The following is a 24190-nucleotide window of genomic DNA, read 5'->3' as shown; positions in this document are numbered from 1 at the left end:
GAAAAAACTCCTATTCGTGCCCAAGAGTTAAAGCATGTACAGTTTAAACAAACCTCAGTTTCCCAGATTTGAATGCAATGGGAAACTGTGGTTTTAGTTAGAACCAGAAGCAAAGATTTCCATTCTCCTCCTCTAGCCCACAGAAGAGGAAAGGTCCTCAGGCTCTCTGACTGACATAGTGGGAGGCTACGGCTTTCCACTGCTTCCTGATCCAGGACAGCAGGTGACTTTCCAAGTTCTGCCTCCTTTGGATGGGCAGAGCTTCCCTGGCCATTTAAGAACCAGCTCAGTCCACACACTGTTCTTCTGCAGAAGAACAGTCATGTCAAACCCATGCTAAACTTACATAACAGTAAAACATGCATTGGTGTTCTGTTTTTTGTTTTTTCCCCAGAATTCTCCGAGAGCTTATTTAGTCTATTAAATAACAGACATTAGAATAAACAGTCACCTCGTATAAAACCGTTGTATTCCCGTGCAAGAGAGGTCCGTAACAGATATAAGAATGGCCAACCACCCAGCCTAAATCAGATGCTGCCCACCAAACCTAAAAGAAAGAAAGATTTTATTTTTTTAAGTATAAGCAGTTCTTCATAAGCATGAACTAGGTGAGGCTGTCCCTGAGGTTGTTCCATAAGCAGCAACAAGTGTAAAATGTTGCAGCTTGACTGCTAATTGCATTGGAATATTGCTACCATATGACACCGTCCTGGAAAGACTCACACTGCCTATCAATTAGCTACCAGGTGACGTGGGAGGTGCTGGCACTGGTGTTCAAAGCCCTATACAGCCTGGAACCAGGAGAGCTAAAATATTGTCTCACACTTTATGTACCCAGCTGGTCACTGCACTACAGGGAAGGCCTTCTACGGAAACCATGTAGGATTCAGGCCTTTAGTGTGGTGGCACCTACCCTTCTGTTACACATCAGACATAATCTGTGTTATCTTTTTGATACCTACTAAATGCCTTCCTGTCCCAACAAGCCTTTTAAGTGGAGATTTTAAATTCCAGTCTGAATCTCTGCAGTGCACTTCAAATAGTTTTTCAATATGCTTTTTTAAAAAATTGTTAAATCACTTTGGGATATTTCACAGGAAACCATTTATAAAATGAAAAATAAATCAATAGAAGTTACCTCTTTAGATTTAAGGCCATATATAGCTGACATGGTCCAGTTTAACATAACGGCATAGCCACCTGTTGGTCGAACAACACCCTAAGTGAGAAGCAATGTGAAATTAAGATCGTTTGTAAAAAAATTATGCCCTGAAACTTCATCCCATAAGGAAAATTACTGTTTCCATAATTTAACTTTCTGAAGCAATTAGCAACTCTCCCCTTAGCTTCTAGGAGCCCTTCAGAAGAGCAGAAATAGCCTTTACTTTTAGACTTTATCTCTGCAACGAGGAGGTGTGGAATGCTGTTCTTTTAAAATAAAAGCAACTGCTCTTTGCAGTTTGGTTTATATCCTGTATATTGTGCTGAAACCTGATAGATGCACTGCAGTAACCTAAGGCTCCTGACCCTAACGCACTTATAAAGAACATTACAAGATTTATGTTGAACCTCAGGTAACTGAATAAAAGCTAGGAGTTTTCAGTCCAAATACTACAGAGAACATACACGCTCAGATACTGATATTTTCAGAAGAGTTCTGCTTCAACCCTTCCAGATCTCACAGTCCACATGTGAGAACAGCAGAGGCTGGAAAATCCACGCATCTGGCTTGTCATGATCTCCACTTGGGATTTCTTAGAGAGAGGAAAACTCACTACTTGCCTTTCCTTAGAACACTGTCCCTAGTTTTCCTGGTTTTGTGTTACGGTACTTGACAAGGATATGGCTTTGGATACTACAGGGAGCACGATTAGCCAGATACATAGCAGAGTGTCTTCCACATCTAAGTTGGCACTGCTTCATTCATGGGATACAGACACATTTATTTCCTCAGTAGGCTAAGGTCTTCCCTCAGAGGTAGGCACAGAGGAAAGAGACCTTTTTGGCTATGGCATCTCTCTCGTAGTCCTCTTCCCAGCAATGTTTTCCTGGCACTTATACTCAGGTTTTTCTCTTTTTTCATTTCAAAGGTGCCAGGCAAAAGCATCCCCCTACTCCCCAAGCTTTTAGTCTCTGGTGTAATTTTTCCATCCGCTGTGTTTACTTTCAGAAATGCCTTCCGCTGTTTATGGGGTTCCTATTAGTTACTGTAAACCTTAGTGGGGAATTTTGAATCAAAGGGCAGTATAGAAATGGCTTAAATTAAATAAATAAAGCTATCTGCCCCCCCCCGCGAGATCCCTGCATGAGATGGTGAGAAGCCTCGCCAGGCAGTTGTGTGAGTCATTTGCAAATACAGCTGCTGCTGATGCTTCTTGTTAACTAAGGCTTAAGGTGGGGGACTCTCCTCAGCCTGAGCGCCACATCTGGGGAGAATCCCAAGGGCCAGACAGGAGGGCCAGGAGGGCCACACTAGGCTCCTGGGCCTGACGTTCCTCACACCTAATCTCAGGCCATTCTCCATCTCTCCTCATAGACCATTTGCTAGCAATCCCTTTCCTCATCTAGTCTATTCAAGTTAGCTATATGTTGCTGTAAACATTCCTCTTGCTTCTTGTTTATGTTTGAGACTCTATCTTTTGTTGTTGCTTCTTCCCACACGCTATTCCATATATTTCATGTGGTTCATTTCATCTGCTTCATCGATTTCATCCAAATGCCATCACGACACAGGAGCTTAGTTCTTTGATCTTATCCTGATCCAGCACAACACAGGACCAAAAAAAAAAAAAGCTGTGTGGTGTCATCTGGGGAGAATCAAGAGAATCTGAAGATCAGAGACGCAGTGGAGCTACCTAGGATCTTCAAGGTGAAGTGTTGCAAGGTGCAGCAGCAGGCTGGGAATACTTTGGTTGGGAAGAAAAATCCAAGTGGCTCAAATATTCACTGACAACACCGCTTCAGACATTAAAAGTGATGTTGGAGTAATGAAATACGATTAAAGTCAGCTCCAACAACACTAATCTTTTATGAGTGCTAAGCTCTGGGAAAACATTTTCAGCCTTTTAATTAAATTCTCCCTCATGTGGAATAGAGCATAATTTGGTCACAGATACTGAAAGGCAGGGCCTACCTTGGGGGTGCCAGTTGTTCCTGATGTATACAGAATATAAAGTGGATGGTCCGAAAGGACAGGGACACAGTCACATGGCTTTGCTTTCGCCATTTCTTCATGCCAGTCCAGGTCACGCCCTGGTTTAAGAGCAACATCTCCCTGCGTGTCAAGAGACAGAGCACTGCAACCATTTAAACTGGATTTAACAACAAGAAAGGCTCAGAAATAATTAGCTGTTCCTTGTGGAGCACCAAATATATGCCTGATTTCTCTACCACACGACTTTTAGCAGCTGTACTGAAACTTACAAAATGATAAGCTTTAAACAAGTAAAGCAATAGAGGTTTTGCCACAGAGAAAAATAAATGTTACTTAAGTATCGTAAAAATGAAATGTTCCAATTAAATATTCAGGGAAATTATGACGTCAGAGAGGGAAGGGAATAGTCCAAGAAAGTGTGTCAAAGTATTTGCTGTAACTTTACCATGTTAGGGCGGCTATAAACCAGAACTTTGTCAGGTTGGTGCTCTATCATCTCCAACGCTTTCTCTAAAAGGGGTATGTATTCGACTTTTCTTCCAGGTTCTATTCCAAAAGTTGCCGTTACAACCAGTTTGGGCTAAAAGAAGAGAGAAAGCTTTATCAGTTAAAATATTATTTTCGAAACGGGCAATATCATCACGGGCCATTGGGTTGTTTCACAAGATACTTTGAGATTAGGCTAGGGAATGAGGAGCCCCGCCTCCAATTCCTGTAAATAACCATATTCCAGTCAGATCCCTAAGCTGTTCCTGAGAACTGGGATCCAGTACAAACAACACCTCCCTTAGAGGAACCCCTGACAGTTAAGTCCAGTCGCGAACAACTCTGGGGTTGCGGCGCTCATCCAGATGTTTTTGGCCTACAGCTCCCATGATCCCTAGCTAGCAGGACCAGTGGTCACGGGTGATGGGAATTGTAGTCTCAAAACATCTGGAGGGTCAAGGTTGAGGAAGCCTGCTTTACAGGCCAAGGGAGCCGGCGTTTGTCTGCACCGCAGACAGTTTTTCCGGATCATGTGGCCAGCATGACTAAGCCGCTTCTAGTGCAATGGAACACCGAAACCAGAGCAGTGCAGGGAAACACCATTTACCTTCCCACCAGAGCAGTACCTATTAACCTACTTGCACTTTTGGGATGCTTTAGAACTGCTAGGTTGGCAGGAGCTGGGACCGAGCAACAGGAACTCACCCCATTGTGGGGATTTGAACCAGCAACCTTCTGATCAGCAAGCCCAAGGCTCAGTGGTTTAGACCACAGCACCGTCCACGTCCCTCCCTTACCCAGTCCTAAAACCACAAGCTCACCACTAATACATGGACACACCACACTTCACACTGCTTCTTCTATCTATCAAATGTTAAAACCTGATATACCATTTATGTGTAGACATTTCTTTCTTGTTAAGGGAATAAATTATTTTACATGGTGACTTTTAAAATGAAAGTTCAGCACGCATTTCCTTGAAAACATTTCCTTGAATTGGGAAGGAGGAGGGAAGCTTTAAAATGTATTTGTTTTATAACCTATGTAAATACATATAAAAGAAAATATATTTGTTTTATAACCTCTGCCCCACGTAAATATGTTTCTGAAGTGTTTGTGCTATGAAAGATGTACAAATAACCTGTGATGACTAAAGAGGCTGCTGAGAAAGAGAAATAGCTGGGATAAATTTTGTATTTTCTCTTTCTTTCTGTTTTTAACCACTCATGAAACATTACAAAGAAGTGTCAAAACTGAACCTCACCACCTAATGGACTTCCTCGAAATAGCGGGTTTGGTACAGGATGAGGTGAGCTGCCATCTTGGTTCCTCTGTGTCTTCAATCCATTTCCCCCCAAGTGGCCAGCTGTCGGCTGCACTTGTGGGGAAAGAGTGCCTGACCTACTTTCTGGAGAAGGGGCAAGTGAGCAAATTCCCATTAGAAACAGAAGGGCATGATGACAAGTGAGGAGCAGTTTGCTTGACCACTGTGTGCCTGACACTCTCCTTTACTGGCAGCAAGCAGAGACTGCATGTCTTTGAAGACTGGAGAATGTGTCATTTTGTCAAAAAAAATTCCACAGAACTACAATGAGAAACTGTCTGCCTATTTATGCCAAAACTTTTCCAATTTGAAAATAAAGAATTATCATGTATTCCCTTTTTATAGAAAAGGTAATCAACATTATTGGTGGAGTGGTTCCAAGTACTTGCATTTTATTGCCAAAATTTCATTATCCCCATCAACTGGAAAATTTCAAGGATTCCTTTAAACACTATAGCCTTTTTATTTTTTTTAAAAAAAACCTATTATAGGGAGGCATTTCTTAACCATAGTCACATAAAACTAAAGACACATGACAGCCTGTTCAATGTATTGCAACAGATAAAAGAAAAACCAACACTTCAATTCCACATCTTTAATCACTGTTCGCCTTTTAGACTTCCAATAACCTGACAAGACTAACAATGATCTAGGGTGGGCTTTTGTGATATTCCCATAGCTATTTAAAATTCAAGATAAACCACCGGAAAACTGATATGATGCGTGTGCTACTCTGGAGCAGAATGGGAAAATAATTATTTTTATTAGCAAGAGTGAATGTGTACTCACCTCTTTAAAACGAGCACCGTGACTAAAGAATTTGAACAAATAATTATGAACAAGGAAAGAAAGAGGCAGTAGAAATAGTGTAAATGAAGTCCTGTAACTGATGCTGAGGAGATTTATTCTCCTGCAATGCCTGAAAGGAGGTTCGTTTCCCTTCATTCCTCTACTTACACTGGTATCACTTGCAAACACCATATCAGTAAGAGAAAAGCAAGAATTAGCCAGAGCAAAGCCAGCCATAAGCTGGCAAGTGTTGGCTGAAAAGCAGTCACTTGTAACGGAGCTCTTTCTTGTTAATATTGCAATAGCTGAACCACACTGTGAAAGGTAGGCAGTATGGGGGAACATCCATTATGGCACCTGAAGACGTTCTAATGCAGCCGCGACCATCAGATGTTTTGGACTGCGACTCCTACCATCCCTGGCCATTGGTTAGGGCTGATGGGAGTTTTACTCAACAACATCTGACAGGCACCATGTTGGCTACCCCTGCTCTAGAGTGGAGCCACATGCTGTTTGATGATTTTCTGAATGTATTAGGTGCAGGGATGCCAACAGGATTTCCTGGGCCCAGTACACTATAGGTAGACTGGGGGCCTTGCCCCATTCCCCATCCCGTAAGGTAAAGGTAAAGGACCCCTGGATGGTTAAGTCCAGTCAAAGGTGACTATGGGGTTGCGGCACTCATCTTGCTTTTGGGCTGAGGGAGCTGACACTTGTCCACAGACAGCTTTCTAGGTCATGTGGCCAGCATGACTAAACCGCTTCTGGCACAATGGAACACCATGACGGAAACCAGAGCGCATGGAAATGCCATTTTCCTTCCCACCTAGTAATCTACTTGCACTGACGTGCTTTTGAACTGCTAGGTTGGCAGGAGCTGGGACAGAGCAACGGGAGCTCACTCCATCGTGAGGATTCAAACCACCAACCTTCTGGTTGGCAAGCCCAAGAGGCTCAGTGGTTTAGACCACAGCACCACCCACATCCTTCCCCCATCCCCTATCCCCACCCATCTATTGATGACTGCTGCTTATGTACATATACAGTGGTACCTCAAGTTACAAATGCCTCAGGTTACAAACGCTTCAGGTTACAAACTCCTCTAACCTGGAAGAGTTACCTTGCGTTGAGAACTTTGCCCCAGGATGAGAACGGAAATCGTGTGCTTAGGGCACAGCGGCAGCAAGAGGCCCCATTAGCGAAAGCACGCCTCTAGTTAAGAACAGTTTCAGGTTAAGAACGAACCTCTGGAACGAATTAAGTTCGTAACTGAGGTACCTATCCTACCTCACAGAGCTGTTGCACATATAAAAGGGGGACAGGATAAACATATACAACCTTGAGCCCCTGAGTGAAAAAGCAAGTTTATGCCACACTTTGCAAAGCTACACTATGGAACACATCCCCACAGGCTATATAGTGCAATGGCCACCAGCTTGGGTGGCTTTAGAAGAAGGTGAGACAAGTTCATGGATGAGGCCGTCAGTGGCAACTAGACACTCCGGCTATTGTCTGCCCGCAAAGATGCTTCTGAATAGCAGTTGCTGGAAACCTTAGGAGGCGAGACAGCTATTGCATTCAGGTCCTGGGGCCTAATCCAGGAAGGCCCTTCTTTTGGATTACCATTCACAGATCATGTAAATAAAGCCGGAAAAGCAGCTTCCTACAGTCTTTCAGTGTCCTGATGTTTACAACAAAATACCTAAACAAACAAACAAAATGTCGATCCTAATACTATGCAAAAAAAAAAACCCCAAACCCTCAAATGATGTGCAGTTTCACAGCTTTAGTGTCTGAACAACCAACTCTCACCCTAGCCTACCTCACAGGGCTGGTGTGAAGATAAAAGTGGGCAGTGAAAGACAAAGTACAGAGCCTTGAGCTCCTGGGAGTAAAACTGCGAGACAAATATATACAACAAGCAAGAAGTATATGTAATTTCACAACTTGCAGCCCATTTTGCCCACCTTGATAAACAAAAAAAGTATCCTGGTGTTGAAGTGCAGGCTTATAGAAATGTTAACATGCTACAGCTGTAAGGTGTTTGCTGATTCACCTTGTATTTTATATTTTTGTTTATGGTTAATGGTGTATTAATAAATAATAGCCCCGTGATGGCAAACAGACCAGCAATGGGGACATGGAAACTTGGGAGGGGGGCGAATTGCAAGAGCACCATTTTTCCAAGTAGGAAGGAAGCCTCATTTATTTCAAGGAAATTACTTCTAAGTAAAACCTACCAAATCCAGCCAATTGTGTTTTACTCTATAAAGGCACCACACTCAGGAAGTGAATGAAATAATTTGGAGGAGGCAGAAATTGCTAAACAAACATACCCCAGTTATCTTCCTCCGTCCAGCATCAGGCTAGCAGAAAGGAGCCTCTCCTGATTTTTCTGCTGCTCTGGGAGGGCTCTCCCAAGTCCCAGGTGAAACTGCTCAGCATTTCTTGCTCTGATCACTTAGCAACAGAGATTAAGTGTCCTTACTAATGGTGCTGCCTGCTGAGTGCTGAAGCATTAGAGCTGCCCCCATGTTTTGTGTTCCAAGTTTCTTCAGAAATATCCAATTGACTTTCTTTCTTTTTTTAATGAAAACTAAGAGGCTGGGGTCCCTGCTGACCTAGGGTCCTAAATCCTGCCACTTCTACCCACCTGTCAGCAGTCCTGATTAGAAATGCCAGCTCCTTAGGAAAAGGTCAGTCCTGAGGCTGAAAACACTGTCATTAGAGCAATTCATATCCTGTTTAAAAGCAAAAAAGTCTATAAAAGCTACCAAGCCTCAAAAAACCTCTGACTGGCCTGACTGCAAAAATAAAAATCACAATATCATCATCATGAAATAAAAATAATAATAGTGTTTTCATTTACAAGTCTTTCCTGTCATGGTTGACTAGTGAGTAGTACAGCAGTGGGGCAGATGATGTGCAAGGTTACTTGCCAGCTTTCATTTATTACAAGACCCGTTTCACTTCGCCTCTCCCATACTCGAGCAAAATTAATTGTTACCTTGGCATGATCAATGCGACTTGAAAGCTCTTTTGAAGCAAATCCGCCGAAAATGAGACTATGTATAGCTCCTATTCTTGCACACGCCAGCATTGTGTACATCGTCTGTGGAATCATTGGCATGTAGATGACAACACGGTCTCCCTTCTTCACACCGTGGCTCCTCATGACACCAGCTAGCTTGGAAACCTGAGCAGGCAACAGTTTAAAGTTACATGGAGGTTACTCACATAGTACTAGCACCAGATTCCAGGGGTGCTTCAACACAATGGCGCTGATGGACCCCCATCCCCTATGTACTTTATTCCCCTTAATGTAGCCATACTTTGTTCTTCTTCTGCCATTGCTGTCACAGCAACACCACCACTTACCAACCTGCAAACTGCGCCAGTGAGTGATGTTTTAGCAGCAGGTAGGCAGCGGTGACACTTTGGAATGAAAGACAACCTCTACTCCAAACCACAGATGCTGGCTGCCGTTTAATTTCCCCAAGATGTAATGCCTCTTGGCCCACAGATCTATGCATTCTATAGATTTGCATTTTGGGTGAATTAAAATGGCAGGCGACCACCACCAATGGAAGCTTGCTTGGTTCCTATTCTAAAGTGGCACCACTGCCCACCCACTGTTAAACTGGCTGCCCAAGGCTTTGGTGAGGAGAATGAGGGGACCCCTCAGCCATGGGGGCCCTTGGTCAGTGCCTAACTGCTGATACAAGGCCTGTATTCACATGATGTGTTCTATGAGAGTGAGAGTATAAGAGCACGAGACTCTTAATCTCAGGGTCATGGGCTGGTGTCCCACATTGGGTAAAATATTCCTCCATTTCTGGGACTTCAACTAGATGATCCACATAGTCCCTTCTAACTCTATGATTCCATGACTGTTCTTTTATTAAAAAAAACAAAATGTGGCTATCCCCCAAGAACAATTTATGGAAAAACATTCAAGATCAATAACGTTTCACTCTTAAGAGAGGAAAATGCTGCATAAATCTACCACAAGCAATTAGTAAAGCATGCTAATTCAGTGTATACCACTTGAAACGACACAATCAAAAACTGAGGCAAGGTATGGGGGGAAACGAAGATTTGCATCAGTTAACTTGGGATAAACAAGAAATTAAAAGTTGGTATTCCTTTATTCTGTAAAGACAAACCACAACCAAAAGTAAGCTCTAATCAAAATGCTATTAGTAAAAGGTGCTTTAGAAACACACGAAAAAATTTCACTCATGAGCTACTCCATTTTATTAGAAATGTGTGCGGTATAACATTTAATTATCATGTTTGGCAAGTTGCATTTTTTAGCAAGTAAGATAAAGCTATATCAAATAAAGCCGGATAGGCATGTGCCCCAAGTACAAGGTCTGCTCTTATAATATTTATGAGACTATATCAAATCCTGCCAACGTCACATGAGCTCCTCATTTCAAACTAGTTACTTGGCTCCATGTTTCCCACCCCCAATTTCATACTAGTTCTAGCCAAATAAATCTAATAGGACAATAAGTGCACCCTTTCTGAAATCAATCCATTTGGGTGTCGTGCTAAATCATAGTTTGGCATGATAAGAATGAGCCACACCAAGAGAGATACAGGGAAAGGCTGTGGCTCAGTGGCAAAGCATCTGCTTTGCATGCAGAAAGTCCTGGGTTCAATCCTCACCATCTCCAGTTAAAGCTGCCCCTTGCCTGAAACTCTGCCAGTCAGTGTAGACAATACTGAGTTAGGGAGACAGAGGGTCTGACTGTGTAAAGCAGCTTCTCCTCCTCCTAAATATCAAGGTGCAGGAAAATAAATTTCAATTAACGGTATACATGTGGCAGATATCAATGCAGCCACTGGGATCACAGTTAATGTGAACCGTGGTTCATAAACCATTTGGTGGAAGCTAAGCAAGCCAAAGGGACGCAGGTGGCGCTGTGGGTTAAAGCCTCAGCGCCTAGGACTTGCCGATCAAAAGGTCGACGGTTCGAATCCCTGCGGCGGGGTGCGCTCCCGCTGCTTGGTCCCAGCGCCTGCCAACCTAGCAGTTCGAAAGCACCTCCGGGTGCAAGTAGATAAATAGGGACCGCTTACCAGCGGGAAGGTAAGCGCCAGATGCAGCTTTGTCACGCTGGCCACGTGACCCGGAAGTGTCTCCGGACAGCGCTGGCCCCTGGCCTCTTGAGTGAGATGGGTGCACAACCCCAGAGTCTGTCAAGACTGGCCGGTACGGGCAGGGGTACCTTTACCTTTACCTTTAAACAAGCCAAAGTAAGTTGTATCAGGCGTATGTAAAGAATTGCCCTCAAAGGAAGTAAATTAATTGTGATTATAACCTCTCATCTAGTTGGAAGATTCAAAAAGCAGATGTTGTTCAGCTAAAGCAGGAAAGCTTTGCAGATCAGGATGCTGAAAGTGAGAGGCAGGGTGCTAATGGAGTTCTGGAAAATGCAAGGGATAGCACTTTTGCTGTGAAAATCTAGGAGCTAGTCTGCAACAACCATTTCTGACTCCAGCCTAATTATGCGTTTTCTTGCTTCCTGTGCAGCTTTTTTCCAACTGAGTTGTGATGTGTAAGAAATGCACTCTGGCAAAAAAAAAAGTGTGGTGTTTTTAAGACTATAGTGCTTCTTATACAGAATATGATTGTTGTCATTATAGGAGAGGGCCCGTAAGTAAAGGAGATGCAAGAAATTTTGGATGGACAGCAACCCAATTGGAAGTTGACATATATGCATACAGTGGTACCTCTGGTTACGTACTTAATTCGTTCCGGAGGTCCTTTCTTAACCTGAAACTGTTCTTAACCTGAAGCACCACTTTAGTTAATGGAGCCTCCCGCTGCTGCCATGCCGCCAGAGCACAATTTCTGATCTCATCCTGAAGCAAAGTTCTTAACCCGAGGTACTATTTATTGGTTAGCGGAGTCTGTAACCTGAAGCGTATGTAACCTAAAGAATATGTAACCCGAGGTACCACTGTATCAGTTTTGAAAAGAGCACATGTGGTAACATGGCTATATTTGCAGTTTTCCTGCTTTTTTGTGCAGCTCAATGTGCACTGATCCATTATTTTAGCTCCAGTTTATGTCTCAAAACACTGAGCAGAAGAGTCTCAATAACCGGGGCGGGGGGGGGAGTGGTTTCGGGGTGAAAGTCCTGAAGCACAATCCATAGCTCTGCAGCTTTTATCACTGGCGCAACAGAAACACTATGTAGAAGAAATGATAGCATTTCTGAAATACTGCTTCTGTCAGGCACATATTTCCTCGTGCATAGCAAACTGGTGATCCAGTGGTGCCATGTGCTTATGTTACGAGCCACCAAAACAGGCCCATTCAATTATGGGAGGTGGCAATTTTGCACACGTTCAGGAAGAGGGTGGAACAGAATGGGGGGCTAACAGGATGGGGCGGGTTTAAGTGCACTCCGCTGACACGCATGGTGAGTCCAGTTTGATTAAATTGTATAATTTGACATTGGAACAATTGGCATTAATAATTGCATTCATTGGTTAAAAATGGTATTGTTATAATGAGGCTGCTATTGGAACGATATTGGAAAATCAATAAAAATGTATTTTTAAAAAAAGGAGGGAAGGAAAATGTGGTTTGTATAGGCTGAAAATGTGTATTTTATTTATGCTGAAAAGGAGATCAGGAAAAAGAGAGAGGAAATAAAAGGATTTCCTCCCCCAGAAAGGTTTGTTGTTTAAAAAGGGTATTTTAAAACACACTTTTGTCGAGTAATGCTATTTAACGTGATCTCTTGCTCTCTTTTTTGTAACAGTTCAGGTAATTTTCAACACACAAAAGAGTTGACGCAATGCCATGCTTTGACAACTAACCTTTAAATCCTTTCTTGGCTGCCAATCCCTAAGGATCATGTAATTACAAAGGAAAAGGCTTCCTCATGTCACCTTACTAACTTAGGAAGTGCTGCAGTCAATTTGCAGCTGTAAAACATCTCTTTCCACAAAACCTAAATTAGGGGGGGAAACCATAAACATTCTATGCAGGTCAGAATGCGGTGGACAGCTGAAATAAACAAAACGGCTGTTGTTTAAATGAATAATACCAGTACAATTTCAGAGCTGAGCATAACCTGAAATGAAATTGTATAGACTGACTATCATATTTTATAAATAATCCACCCCTTTACATTATGCTGGTCAAAGATTTATCATAACCAACGAAGACAGAAGAGCAAAACAAGGCGTCTAACTATAATTTACTGGCTGATTTAAGATTTCTTCATCTCACTTTCCATTAGCAAAGTGGCACCTGAGACAGTACCGAACATCTTCATCTTTATCGTGACACAGCAATGCTGTGGTGGTGGTGGTGGGAGATATTTGTTACAAAGCTGCTGCCTCTCCGTAAATCTTGCTGGATCACTGTATCAAGGTGAGAGGTGAGGGTGTTTTTTTCTTATGCCTTTACATTTTTTATGGGGGGGGGGGAGTCAGTGGGAGGGAACTGAAGACAGTGGTACCTTGGTTCTCAAACTTAATCCATTCCGGAAGTCCGTTCCAAAACCAAAGTGTTCCAAAACCAAGGCGCACTTTCCCATAGAAAGTAATGCAAAATGGATTAATCCGTTCCCGACTTTTAAAAACAACCCCTAAAACTGTAATTTAAAATGAATTTTACCATCTAACGAGACCATTGATCCATAAAATGAAAGCAATAAACAATGTACTGCAGTCACACAATCAATCGGTAGCTGAACTGGGTTCCACACAGTCACAAAAACAAAACAAAAAAGAGCCACAAAAATGCAAAATAAATAGCAAAAACAGACAGACCTCAGAGTAACACTCAAAACAGAAGTTTGGCACTCAAAACGGAACACGTTAGGCTTCTGAGAAAAGTTTGCAAACCAGAACACTTACTTCAGGGTTTGCAGTGTTTGGGTTCCAAGTTGTTTGAGTACCAAGGCGTTTGAGAACCAAGGTACCACTGTACTGAATGGCTCCTTTGGGGGAGTGTTGGGAGAATGAAGGAGCACAGAATCCTGTGGATCTTTGAATATCCCTGGAACGTGCCTTGATTCACTCCCAGAATGCCGTTCACTCCACCACAGCTGGCAAAACACTGCCAGTGGGACATCCATGTCATTGAGCGGCCTTCCAGGGGGTTTTCAGCAATGTAGGTGTCATCCTGCCAGCTGAGCTCCCTCTCTACCAGCAGAACAACACTTATGCTGCACCCAATGGCCTTTAGCCAGCTTTAAGATTGTACCGCAAATATTGTTTAAAATATTAATAATTGCAGTTAAAACTGAGGCAACAAAATACCCATCAAAACCAGAAGGCTACAAAGAATCAACTCAAATCATCAAAACCCATCACCGAATGCCCTTACTATCAGGTTTTAAGCAAGCTTAAAAAGTAACAGGTAATTGGTGGATAAAATGACCATCCCAAAGCACAGGTGTTTCAAAAAAGAAGGTACAAAGGAAGGTGCCTTATACCGAATCAGGCCATTGGTTCATCTAGCTCAGTATAGTCTTACACTGGCTGGCATTGGCTGTCCTGGGTTTCAGTCTGGGTCATCTCCCACCCTGACTGAATCTGGAACCTCATGCTCTCAACCCAGATGTTTTGCCACTATGCTAGGGCCCTTCCACTAAGATCTTGCCCTCACAAAATTTTATTTTTGTAAAAACCCAGGGCACAGAGCAGAATGTCCTCTGTGGATCTGGGCTTAGGTAGTACCTTTCTCACTCCCTAATAAGGTATTCCCAACCTCCAGATCATGTAAGGCTGAATTAGCACTGTTGAATACAAATTCATATGCAAATATGAGAGTGACTAAATAGCAAATAGCTATGGAATATAGGTTTCGTTACACTGCCTCTAATCCAGCACTGCACCAAACAGTTTTTTGCTAAGGTTTCATCTGAGGGTTGTATGAAATGATGTAAGAGCAGAGCTTATCTCACATGGTCATTCTTCTCCTCTCCCCCCTCCAAAAAAAATCTGCTCCAGTATTTCCCCCAACCCTCTGGAATTGAATTTGAAAGCACTTGGAGAGCTGGAGGAGGTAGGCGAGGAAGTTCAACTGTGTCCACAATGTATGAGCAGAACAGCAGATAACTTACTGTAGGGGTTTGCACCAGTTGGCCCTTGCAATTCTAGGATTTTATGATAAACCCATACTTTTTCTATTGATCAACGAACAGGAGCCAGAAAATATTGTTTGAAGAGAGTTTGCACTCCAGTTTTCCGCTATCTGTGGTATGTTTTGTCTGACAAACTAAGCACACTGCCACTGCTCCACCAAGAGGTCACTGCCACAGGAAAGTACAAAGCTGGTGGGAAATGAAAGCCAACAAGCAGCTCTGAACCACAATTCACCTTTACATTTGGCTTGATGACAAAACTGAATCGCTCTCAGAGTGCAAGGATTACCTAGAGCAAGTGCGCTGAAGAAAATAAATGATACAATAATAACTCGGGACAGACTGCAATACAAGCTGTGCTATCAGAAATGTGCAATTGAACATTTGCCAGAGCAGCAGCTACTTCTATAACTCTTGCCCTCTTTCTTTAAAATAGTTTTTACTTAGTTGCGTAGGACAAAGCGTATACAATTGTATCAATATATCAGAAAGACAAGCCTAGGGCAAATTTAACTGCCTGAGCAGAAGCTGTGCAAGCAAATTTGCTTTGGGAAGCTAAGGCCAGGATCCAAACATCTAGTTTAGATGAATCACAGATTCGCAGAATCATACAGTTGGAAGCGACCCAAAGAGTCGCTAGTTCAAGCTACTGCAATGCAGGAGTCACAGTTAAAGGCTCATGTGTGCTTAAGTTATTTCCCCACACAGTTTCTCCCCATACCATGTCACAAATCTCTTTTGATTTGACTCTCATGCATTGCATGATGGGAAGGAGCATAAAACCTTCAAGAAAAGAAAATCTAAAGCCTTCTTGGGCGCACATAATTGGTTCAGGGGTTCCCTGTATCCTGTTGGAAACCTGTCTCAACTGAAGCAATAGTATGTCAAGCGGTTTCATACATGGAGTGGAAATATTTTCATAATTTGTTTTTAATTTGCTTATCATATCCTAGAATCATAGCTGGAAAGGACCATGGGGGTCATCTACAGTATTACAACCCCGTGCTATGCAGGAATCCTGCCCACAGCCAACCCTGGGTGGATCACAGGGTGGTTTACAATATAAAAACACAAAAATACACCACACAGTAACAACCAAAAGCAATAAACCTACCCACCCACCCAGTTTAAAAGGCAATAGATTGCTTAATTAGCAATATCCTGGGAAAAGAGGAATATTTTTGCCTGGAACCTAAAGATACAGGTGAAACTCAGAAAATTAGAATATCATGGAAAAGTTCATTTATTTCAGTAATTCAACTTAAAAGGTGAAACTAATATATGAGATAGACTCATGACATGCAAGGCGAGATATGTCAAGCCTTTATTTGTTATAATTGTGATGATCATGGCATACAATATTGGACCTCTGAGAAGTAGAAGCATGCATATGTACTCAGTACTTGGTTTGGGCCCCTTTTGCATCAATTACTGCCTTAATGTGGTGTGGCATGGATGCTATCAGCCTGTGGCACTGCTGAGGTGTTATGGAAGACCAGGAAGCTTCAATAGCAGCCTTCAGCTCTTCTGCATTGCTCGGTCTCATGTAGTAATTGATGCAAAAGAGGCCCAAACCAAGCACTGAGTACATATGCATGCTTCTACTTCTCAGAGGTCCAATATTGCTCTATTTGCAATCCTTGTTTTGCTGATTTCATTTAGTGTTCTAATTTTCTAAGATTGTTAATTTGGGGTTTTCATCAGCTGTACGCCATGATCATCACAATTATAACAAATAAAGGCTTGACATATCTCGCCTTGCATGTCATGAGTCTGTCTCATATATTAGTTTCACCTTTTAAGTTGAATTACTGAAATAAATGAACTTTCCCACAATATTCTAATTTTCCGAGTTTAACCTATAGGTAACCAAGGCACCATGTGAGCCTCCCTGTAATATCTGTAAAGTTTATGTAAAAAGAGATAAAGCTTTCAAGGACGGACTATTCCATCAAGCCTAGGCATATGCACACACAGTAAGCCGAACCCAGATATGGCTGTTCTGTATATCGTACAAACATCATTTGTCCTATAGGAACCTATGTGTACAAGCTAGGTTTATGCTTTAGTGACCCGTCAGTGTAAACCAATTACAAAAATCTCTTCTCGTGTGCTTAAACTTGATCAACTTAATTAATGATAATCTCCTAGCAGCCCTTTCAATTGTTGACTAATCATATGTCATACAGTTGGTGTCCATGTACACTCATACGTTAAATGGAAAAGCGATATGGTTGTTCTGTTTGCTGAATTAGATGAACCAGGGCAGCAGATGATTAAGAAATAGCAGAAAGACAAGAGGTTTGTTGCTAGAACAAGATTAGTTATCAACATCAGTTGATGTTATCAGTTAACATATTGGAGGTTTGCTTGTTTTCCACAACCATGCAGTATATACATTTTATGAAATATATACACATGCAGCAAGGTAAATGAACAGAAAAAAGTGTTTCCTGTATTTGAAGTTTTACAACCATGTTATAATAATTTTGTTCAATTTCATTTGGCTCTCTTGCTCGCTAAAAAAAAAATCCATTAAACACACCTGTTCAAGAAGTTCTTTGTAAGTTATAAACTCTTTAGCATTTGTTACAGGACTGTCATGGATGATAGCAATCTGGTCCCCTTGTCCATTCTTGACATGGCGATCTATAGCATTATAACAAATATTCAGCTCTCCCCCAACAAACCTAGAGAAGAAAGAAGAATGAAAACCGCTGGGTTAAAAAATAAATCTTGCCAAATGAGAATTAGTATCTTCTCCTTTGCCTCAGGCAGCAAAATACTGCGTGCCTACCCTACTGCTAACCATCCAACCTCTTGACCCTCCTGCCCAACATGCCTTGCATTACTTTATAGTATATGTATGGAGTTGCGAACTAGCCAGAAACAAAATGTCCTAATACATTTATGGGACCTCAGCAGGTTTCTGACCTGCAGAAATCAGCAAATGAAGCTTTGCATGGCATGGAGATAAGGATTATCGCAATAGCCTATATAGATATGTCTGTATGTATTTTAGAACCTGAGCAAAGAAAGCCACAGTATTAATCATAATCTAGTAGTACATGCCATTTTTTGCACAAAACTTCCTTATTAACTATTATGGTTTCTAGAATATAATGACTCCACCTAAGAATATATAGATGCTAATTTTACAACATCCAAGTCATTATCTTCTTCTCACACGATTAAAAACATCATTATCCCTGTAGGTACGATGCTATGTGTACATACAGAGCAGTTCTTCTGAATCTCTTTATCTTCCAGAATAAATTATAGGTTTTTCCTATCTCTTAAGGCCAGTATAGACAAAACTATTGTTGTACACCCAATAATCACCTCTGGGTACACATTCATGTGGATGGATGTAAACTGTGGAATGGCAGTTAGCAATTCTTTGATCGAGGCAGCGGTATTTTTTTCAGCCTTGTGAACTCAGCAATTGCAGACAATATTACCTGAATATGTGCATCTATCAACATTCTGAAGAATGGGGAAACTACAGAGATATGTAATATCAACTAAAGTATTATGTGAATCACCTCTTACTGAAAATATATATTTTTTTTGTCAGGTCATAATACCAAGCAAAATGACCAGCAGGCTATAAGAACATAGCTATCCCAACCCAAGTCCTTCCAGTAAGGACAAAGTTCCACTGGAGTTTGAATATTAGTTCAAGTTAAACATTGTGCAGTTCTGTCCTTGACCACATTCGGTAAGGTCAAAACATTAGGACAGTTCTTTTTATCAGCTATGGCGAGTCCAGAAATGGATGTAAGATGGACTAGAATTTATCTCCACTGGCCAGTTTTCAGGAATCCCATATGCACTGAAATGTGCACCTGAATACTACTAGTGCCTGCAAATTAGCCTCCGCCAATTCCTCACCCCACTCACAGAAGCCCACATGATAGGAATAACCTGCCCAACTGGAGGTATAACATCAGTGCAGGATTCTCCTGCGTCACATCATTCCTAATTTGAGAAGCTATCTTCATACGGTATCCCCAATGCCCTAAAGTGGATGGGAAGTCCAAATGTCTCTGTACTACCCTTGAAATGGCGGGGGGGGGATACAAGATGGAGTTACAGTGGTACCTCAGGCAAAGTACTTAATTGGTTCCGGAGGTCCCTTCTTAACCTGAAACTGTTCTTAACCTGAAGCACCACTTTAGCTAATGGGGCCTCCTGCTGCTGCCGTGCCGCCGGAGTACAATTTCTGTTCTCAGCCTGAAGCAAAGTTCTTAACCTGAAGCACTATTTCTGGGTTAGCAGAGTCTGTAACCTGAAGCGTATGTAACCTCAGGTACCACTGTATATAGAAACTTATCTGCAGTGCTCTAAACATAATTTTACATTTGCTTGCTGCTGCAGATCATACAACATTAACTCAAGAACCAGTTTAGAGATTTCTTATCCCACCCCACCCCCTTGCAAATCACAAGATGTGGCTCATGTTGCATGGGGAGTGGTGGGAGATTCTGGTCAGACAAGAGGAAGTGCTTCACCCACAGCACACAGTTCAACAATGGAATTTACAATGACTTGGCTATATTTTTGATAATGGTTGCTCATCAGGTGATTAGTAAACACTGGGAAACTGGCCTATGGTTAACATTATCCAGGTAGTACATAAGGATCTGGCCAACTGATTTAGCTGAAAACATTAACAGGCTGAAGACTGAAGGATATGAAAGGTTAAAAAGATGACTTTGACACAGTTTGGTTTTATTTCATTTGTATGAGACTTTTATTAAAGTTAATCATAGTACAATAAGATATAGAAAACTAATCTAAATTTTAAAAAATGCAAATAGAATAATAGAATATGGAATCCTCTTTTAAAGGTAGTTATTGACCCTTACTATCCACAGAAGGTAGCAGCCCCTTCCAGCTCTCACCTGGGATCTTTCCTTTCTCCTCCCAGCCTCTCATCCTGGGAGACCAAAATTTTCCTGCCTCCCATTCAGGCTCTTCCATCAACTACAGTGATGAACACCAATTTAGATGGGTTTATAATGGCAATAATGTGCTACCTCCATGACTGGAGGCCGTATGTCTCTTAATATCAGTTGCTATGAAACTGAAGAAAGAGAGGCCTACTGCCCTCATGTTGTTCTTGTAGAAGCAACTAGTTGGCTGGCAACTGTGGGAAACGGGATCTTAGTTGAAAGAGGTCTTTTGTGTAATCCAACAGGTTAGTAATAATATATTTCTGGCAGTGGTGCTGGAATACAAATGCTCCTTTTCTGTGCACATCAGACGGTGCTTATAAATATTATACAGCATTGTAATGAGTAACAAACAAATCCCAGGTGCATAATCCAATGGCTATGCTTGTGACATTTCTAGCACACATTAAAAACAAAACAGAACACCCAAGTCCAACAGAATAATCTTCATGGATCTTTAAAAAAAAAAATCTAAATGACTGCAAAGTCCAACAGTTCTTTTTTCACAAAAACAATCCAAGAGGCTCACAACAGAGCAAAACCAAAAATGAGAGATAAAGCCTAAATCTAGCAACAGACAGGAAGGGTTTGGTTTTTTTCCTTAACCTGGTGTGTGTGTTCATGCATGCATGCATATGTAAAAGAGATAAAGAAATCTATAAGCAAGCGATGCTATGCAGCAAGAACTAGCTAATGTGATCTGCACAGAAACAACAGAATTAGGAAGCATCATTGTTTTAAATAAAAGCAAACACCACGATCCAGAAGGAATTGTCAGCTGGTATAGCAGCGCAACACTTCAGGCCATTTTTTGGCACAAAGAGGAAAGATCAGTGTGATTTTTCATTCTAAGCACTAGCGGGGCTTTTGTTGCACTGCCCACTGTGATCCAAGCCAATTTTGCTTGTGTTCCTTTTACCCACAAGAATTCTTAAGTACACACTCAGTATCATATTGCAGAACCAGCTGGAACATATCCAAGGGAAAGCATATTATTGTTCAGAGGTGCTTTCCTTTCACAAGAGATTAAAGGAAAATAAATACAGAAGAAAAAGGATAATCTTACATAAATTATACGAGATAGTTCTCTGTTAAAGTACCTGATAGTGTATATTAATAGTGGTTTATGGAACACAGGAAACTGAGTTTATTATCTACAGTGACTGGCAGTAGTGAGGGTTTCAGACAGGGGGCATTCCCAACTCTACCTGAAGATATTGAGGACTGAACCTGGGATTGATCTACTGCATGCAAAGCAGAAGCTCTACCACTACATGGGAATATATATATATATATATATATATTTGCTTTCGTAGATTTTCACGGGTACAGGAATGCAGGTTTTGGTGTCCTCGGGTGTCTTCCCGTGTAAAAGAGATCCTGCTCTGTTCCAGTAACAAGAAGCCGAAAGCACCAGCCTGAAGATGACGAGTGAGACCTCGTCGAAACGTCGCCTAGACACCCCAACTTTTACACGGGAAGACACCCGAGGACACCAAAACCTGCATATATATATATATATATATATATGGGGTTCGAGACAGCCTACGAGCCATGTTCTGTAGTCTCAGATGCATGTGGGCTAGCCAAAATCTGACAAGTCACTCCTGCTCTTAAATTGTCCAAGCAAAATGGCATATCTTAACCCGGCACCAAAATGAGAAAAAATGCTGAACTTAGATATAACTCAGTCAGTGTCATGGTCATGGGTTTGAGCTCCACGTTGGGCAAAAAATTCCTGGGGTGCAGGAGGGATTCTCTACAATTCTGTGTTTCTAAGGCGAGGGTATTACACAGCCAGAACACCACTGCAGAAAAGGCTCTCTCCGGTGCCACCACATAGCAATTTCCCTGGGTGATGGAAATCTGCTTGAGTGTCATCAAGATACTCACTCCAAATTCTCTGTTGACCCCCACTCAGTGGCCTCATAGAGATGTTACAGAGCATAGGGGACAAGATGGAACCCTGTGGCACTCCATAGCACAAGCACCACAGGCCCAAGCAGAAACCCTCCCATGTCACTTCTGAAATTAACCCTATGGGTAGAAGCAGAAGCATCACGTCAACATGCTCTCAACTCCCATCCAGGCACGTACGATGGTTGGTGCTGCCAAAAGCTGCTGGGAGATCAAGGAGAATCAAGAGGGTCACACTCCCCCTGTCCCTCTCCCATCCAAGGACATCCATCAGGGTGACCAAAATTGTAACAGTGCCAAGGTAAAGGTACCTCTGCCCGTACGGGCCAGTCTTGACAGACTCTAGGGTTGTGCGCTCATCTCACTCTAGAGGCCGGGAGCCAGCGCTGTCCGCAGACACTTCCGGGTCACGTGGCCAGCGTGACAAGCTGCATCTGGTGAGCCAGCGCAGCACACGGAACGCCGTTTACCTTCCTGCTAGTAAGCGATCCCTATTTATCTACTTGCACCCGGGGGTGCTTTCAAACTGCTAGGTTGGCAGGTGCTGGGACTGAGCGACGGGAGCGCACCCCGCCGTGGGGATTCGAACCACCGACCTTTTGATTGGCAAGTCCTAGGCACTGAGGCTTTTACCCACAGCACCACCCGCGTCCCAACAGTGCCAAAACAGGGCCTAAATCCAGATTGCATGGGTCCTGATAATCGGATTCCTCCAACTGCACCTGGAAATGAACTGGTCCCACCTTCTCAATCACCTGGTCCAAAGAGGCATATTAACAGCCAGGTGATAGTCATTATAATCTCCTCTGTTCAAAAGGGACTTCTTAAGGAGCGGCTGTGCAACCACCTGGGTCAATGTGGTGGGCACCCCTCTTTCCTAGCAGTAAGCATTTGCTGTCTCTGGGACCCACCCAGCAAATCCCTTCTAGCTAGCACTTAATAGTGAGAGCAAGAGTTGGTTGCCCAAAGCCTTGCTAGCTTTATTTCAATGTGCCTTTTGTAGCAGTTTGCTAGGCAAAAATTCAACAGGTGACGACACACTTTCTCCCAGAATCGGGAGGTGAAATGATGCACAGAACAGGAGAGTTGGAAGGCGTCTCACGGGTCCTCTAATCCAACCCAGCACCGATGCAGGAAACCCGCGACTACAGCACAGCACCGGTTGAGTTTCTGCCTGCCCCTGAGGTGCAGCCCAGCGAGGGTTTGGTCCAGCCACTCACCAGGAGGTGCTATAGGGATCTCTCCTCTGCATGGTTTGAGCCCAGGGCTTGTGCCAGTCGATGCCCTCAGCCGCTTCAGCCCAGTGTTTCTCGGGCTCCTCCACCGACGCCCTGAAAACCGCCTCGTAGTTGCCTCCAGGAGCGGCTGGCCGCGAGGACAAGCGGCTGAGCGGAGGAAGGAGCCGGGCTGCAGGCGGGCGCCTCGTCCAGCAACTCGGGAAAGCGAGCGGAGGGACGCGCCGGAGTCCCACCTGCGGAGCCCAGAGAAGGCCTCGCGCGCTGCGAGCAACTTGGTGCAGCCAGACTCTCCGGCACTGCTGGGCGCTCATGGTTCCCTGGCCGCCCCTCGACGGCACCGAGGCGAAACTGCAAAAAGAACCCCCAAACTCGAGCGTCTTGAACTACACACTTGTGGAGCCGGGGAATCTTATTAATTCCCTTTTCACAAAGTCAGCAGGAAGAGCCGAGCTGGATTCAGGACCAAAGATTGGGACCTGCTCCTCCTTCCACCCACTTTGGTGTTTGCAAAGGACCAGTTTGCAGGAGCTCCAGTCCGGGCTTTGGTGCCGGCTCCCAAGCCCGCACTTTGTTTTGTAGCGAGGAGGCCCTCTGGGATTTGCTTAGGTTGCATAATATCGCCCACCGACCTCTGGGGCTCAGGATACTCTGCCAACTTTCCCTCTTTTATTACTGCTCCAAGTTTGCTAAGTGCCTGGAAGTAAGTGGACGCGGTTTAGGATAGTGCCCTGCTTCTCCCTCACTTCGCAGATTCAGGAATTCGCCTTTCCTTCTTCAAGATCCTTTTTAAAATAATGGCAATCTGCTTTCAGAGGCAACGGCGTATTTAAAACTCGCCCAGCAATACAACATTTCTTTCCTGATTTGTTTCATTCTCTACAAACGGCAGTTTTAAATTACCTTGAAAACAATTTTCATTCCTGTCCACTTCCAGCAAGTGCACTTCATTTAAAAATAATAAGCTATATTAAAACCATATTCCATCATTAATAAAAACACTATTACAATTTATCTCCATTATCAACCTTTATCGAGGGAGAATTAGAGAGGATTAGGTTGATATGGAGACACCACAACAGGGGCATATATTTTATCCAGAACAAGGGATGCATTTGACTTTTTGAATAAAATTAGATTTTCCAGATAAAGGCATTTAAGACACACCAGTTTCAGAGAGATCTCACCATGGAGGGATTCCATGAACT

At 42.9% G+C, this 24190-nt stretch overlaps 1 protein-coding gene across 2 annotated transcripts in view; it reads right to left on the bottom strand.

The window, feature by feature from the left end:
* ACSS3 (acyl-CoA synthetase short chain family member 3) overlaps positions 1 to 23436 on the bottom strand; it is a 69600-nt gene extending 46164 nt beyond the window's left edge. Inside the window, exons 1-7 of one of the 2 annotated variants that reach the window (XM_081926588.1) lie at positions 22968 to 23436; positions 17418 to 17562; positions 8761 to 8949; positions 3600 to 3734; positions 3134 to 3274; positions 1139 to 1219; positions 452 to 547 (exon numbers count right to left, since the gene is read on the bottom strand). In XM_081926588.1, the coding sequence (XP_081782714.1) occupies positions 452 to 547; positions 1139 to 1219; positions 3134 to 3274; positions 3600 to 3734; positions 8761 to 8949; positions 17418 to 17562; positions 22968 to 23296 (1116 nt within the window). In that variant the 5' untranslated portion in view covers positions 23297 to 23436. Of the gene's footprint in view, positions 1 to 451; positions 548 to 1138; positions 1220 to 3133; positions 3275 to 3599; positions 3735 to 8760; positions 8950 to 17417; positions 17563 to 22967 lie in introns of those variants that run through there. The other variant, XM_081926589.1, reaches the window with a different exon arrangement.
* Between the last annotated feature and the right edge of the window lie 754 nt (positions 23437 to 24190).

This window comes from Podarcis melisellensis (genome assembly GCF_964234715.1).
Source record: "Podarcis melisellensis genome assembly, chromosome: 10".
Taxonomy (NCBI): domain Eukaryota; kingdom Metazoa; phylum Chordata; class Lepidosauria; order Squamata; family Lacertidae; genus Podarcis; species Podarcis melisellensis.
The sequence above is the reverse complement of the archived record's forward strand: the minus strand, read 5'-3'. Positions and strand labels throughout refer to the sequence as shown.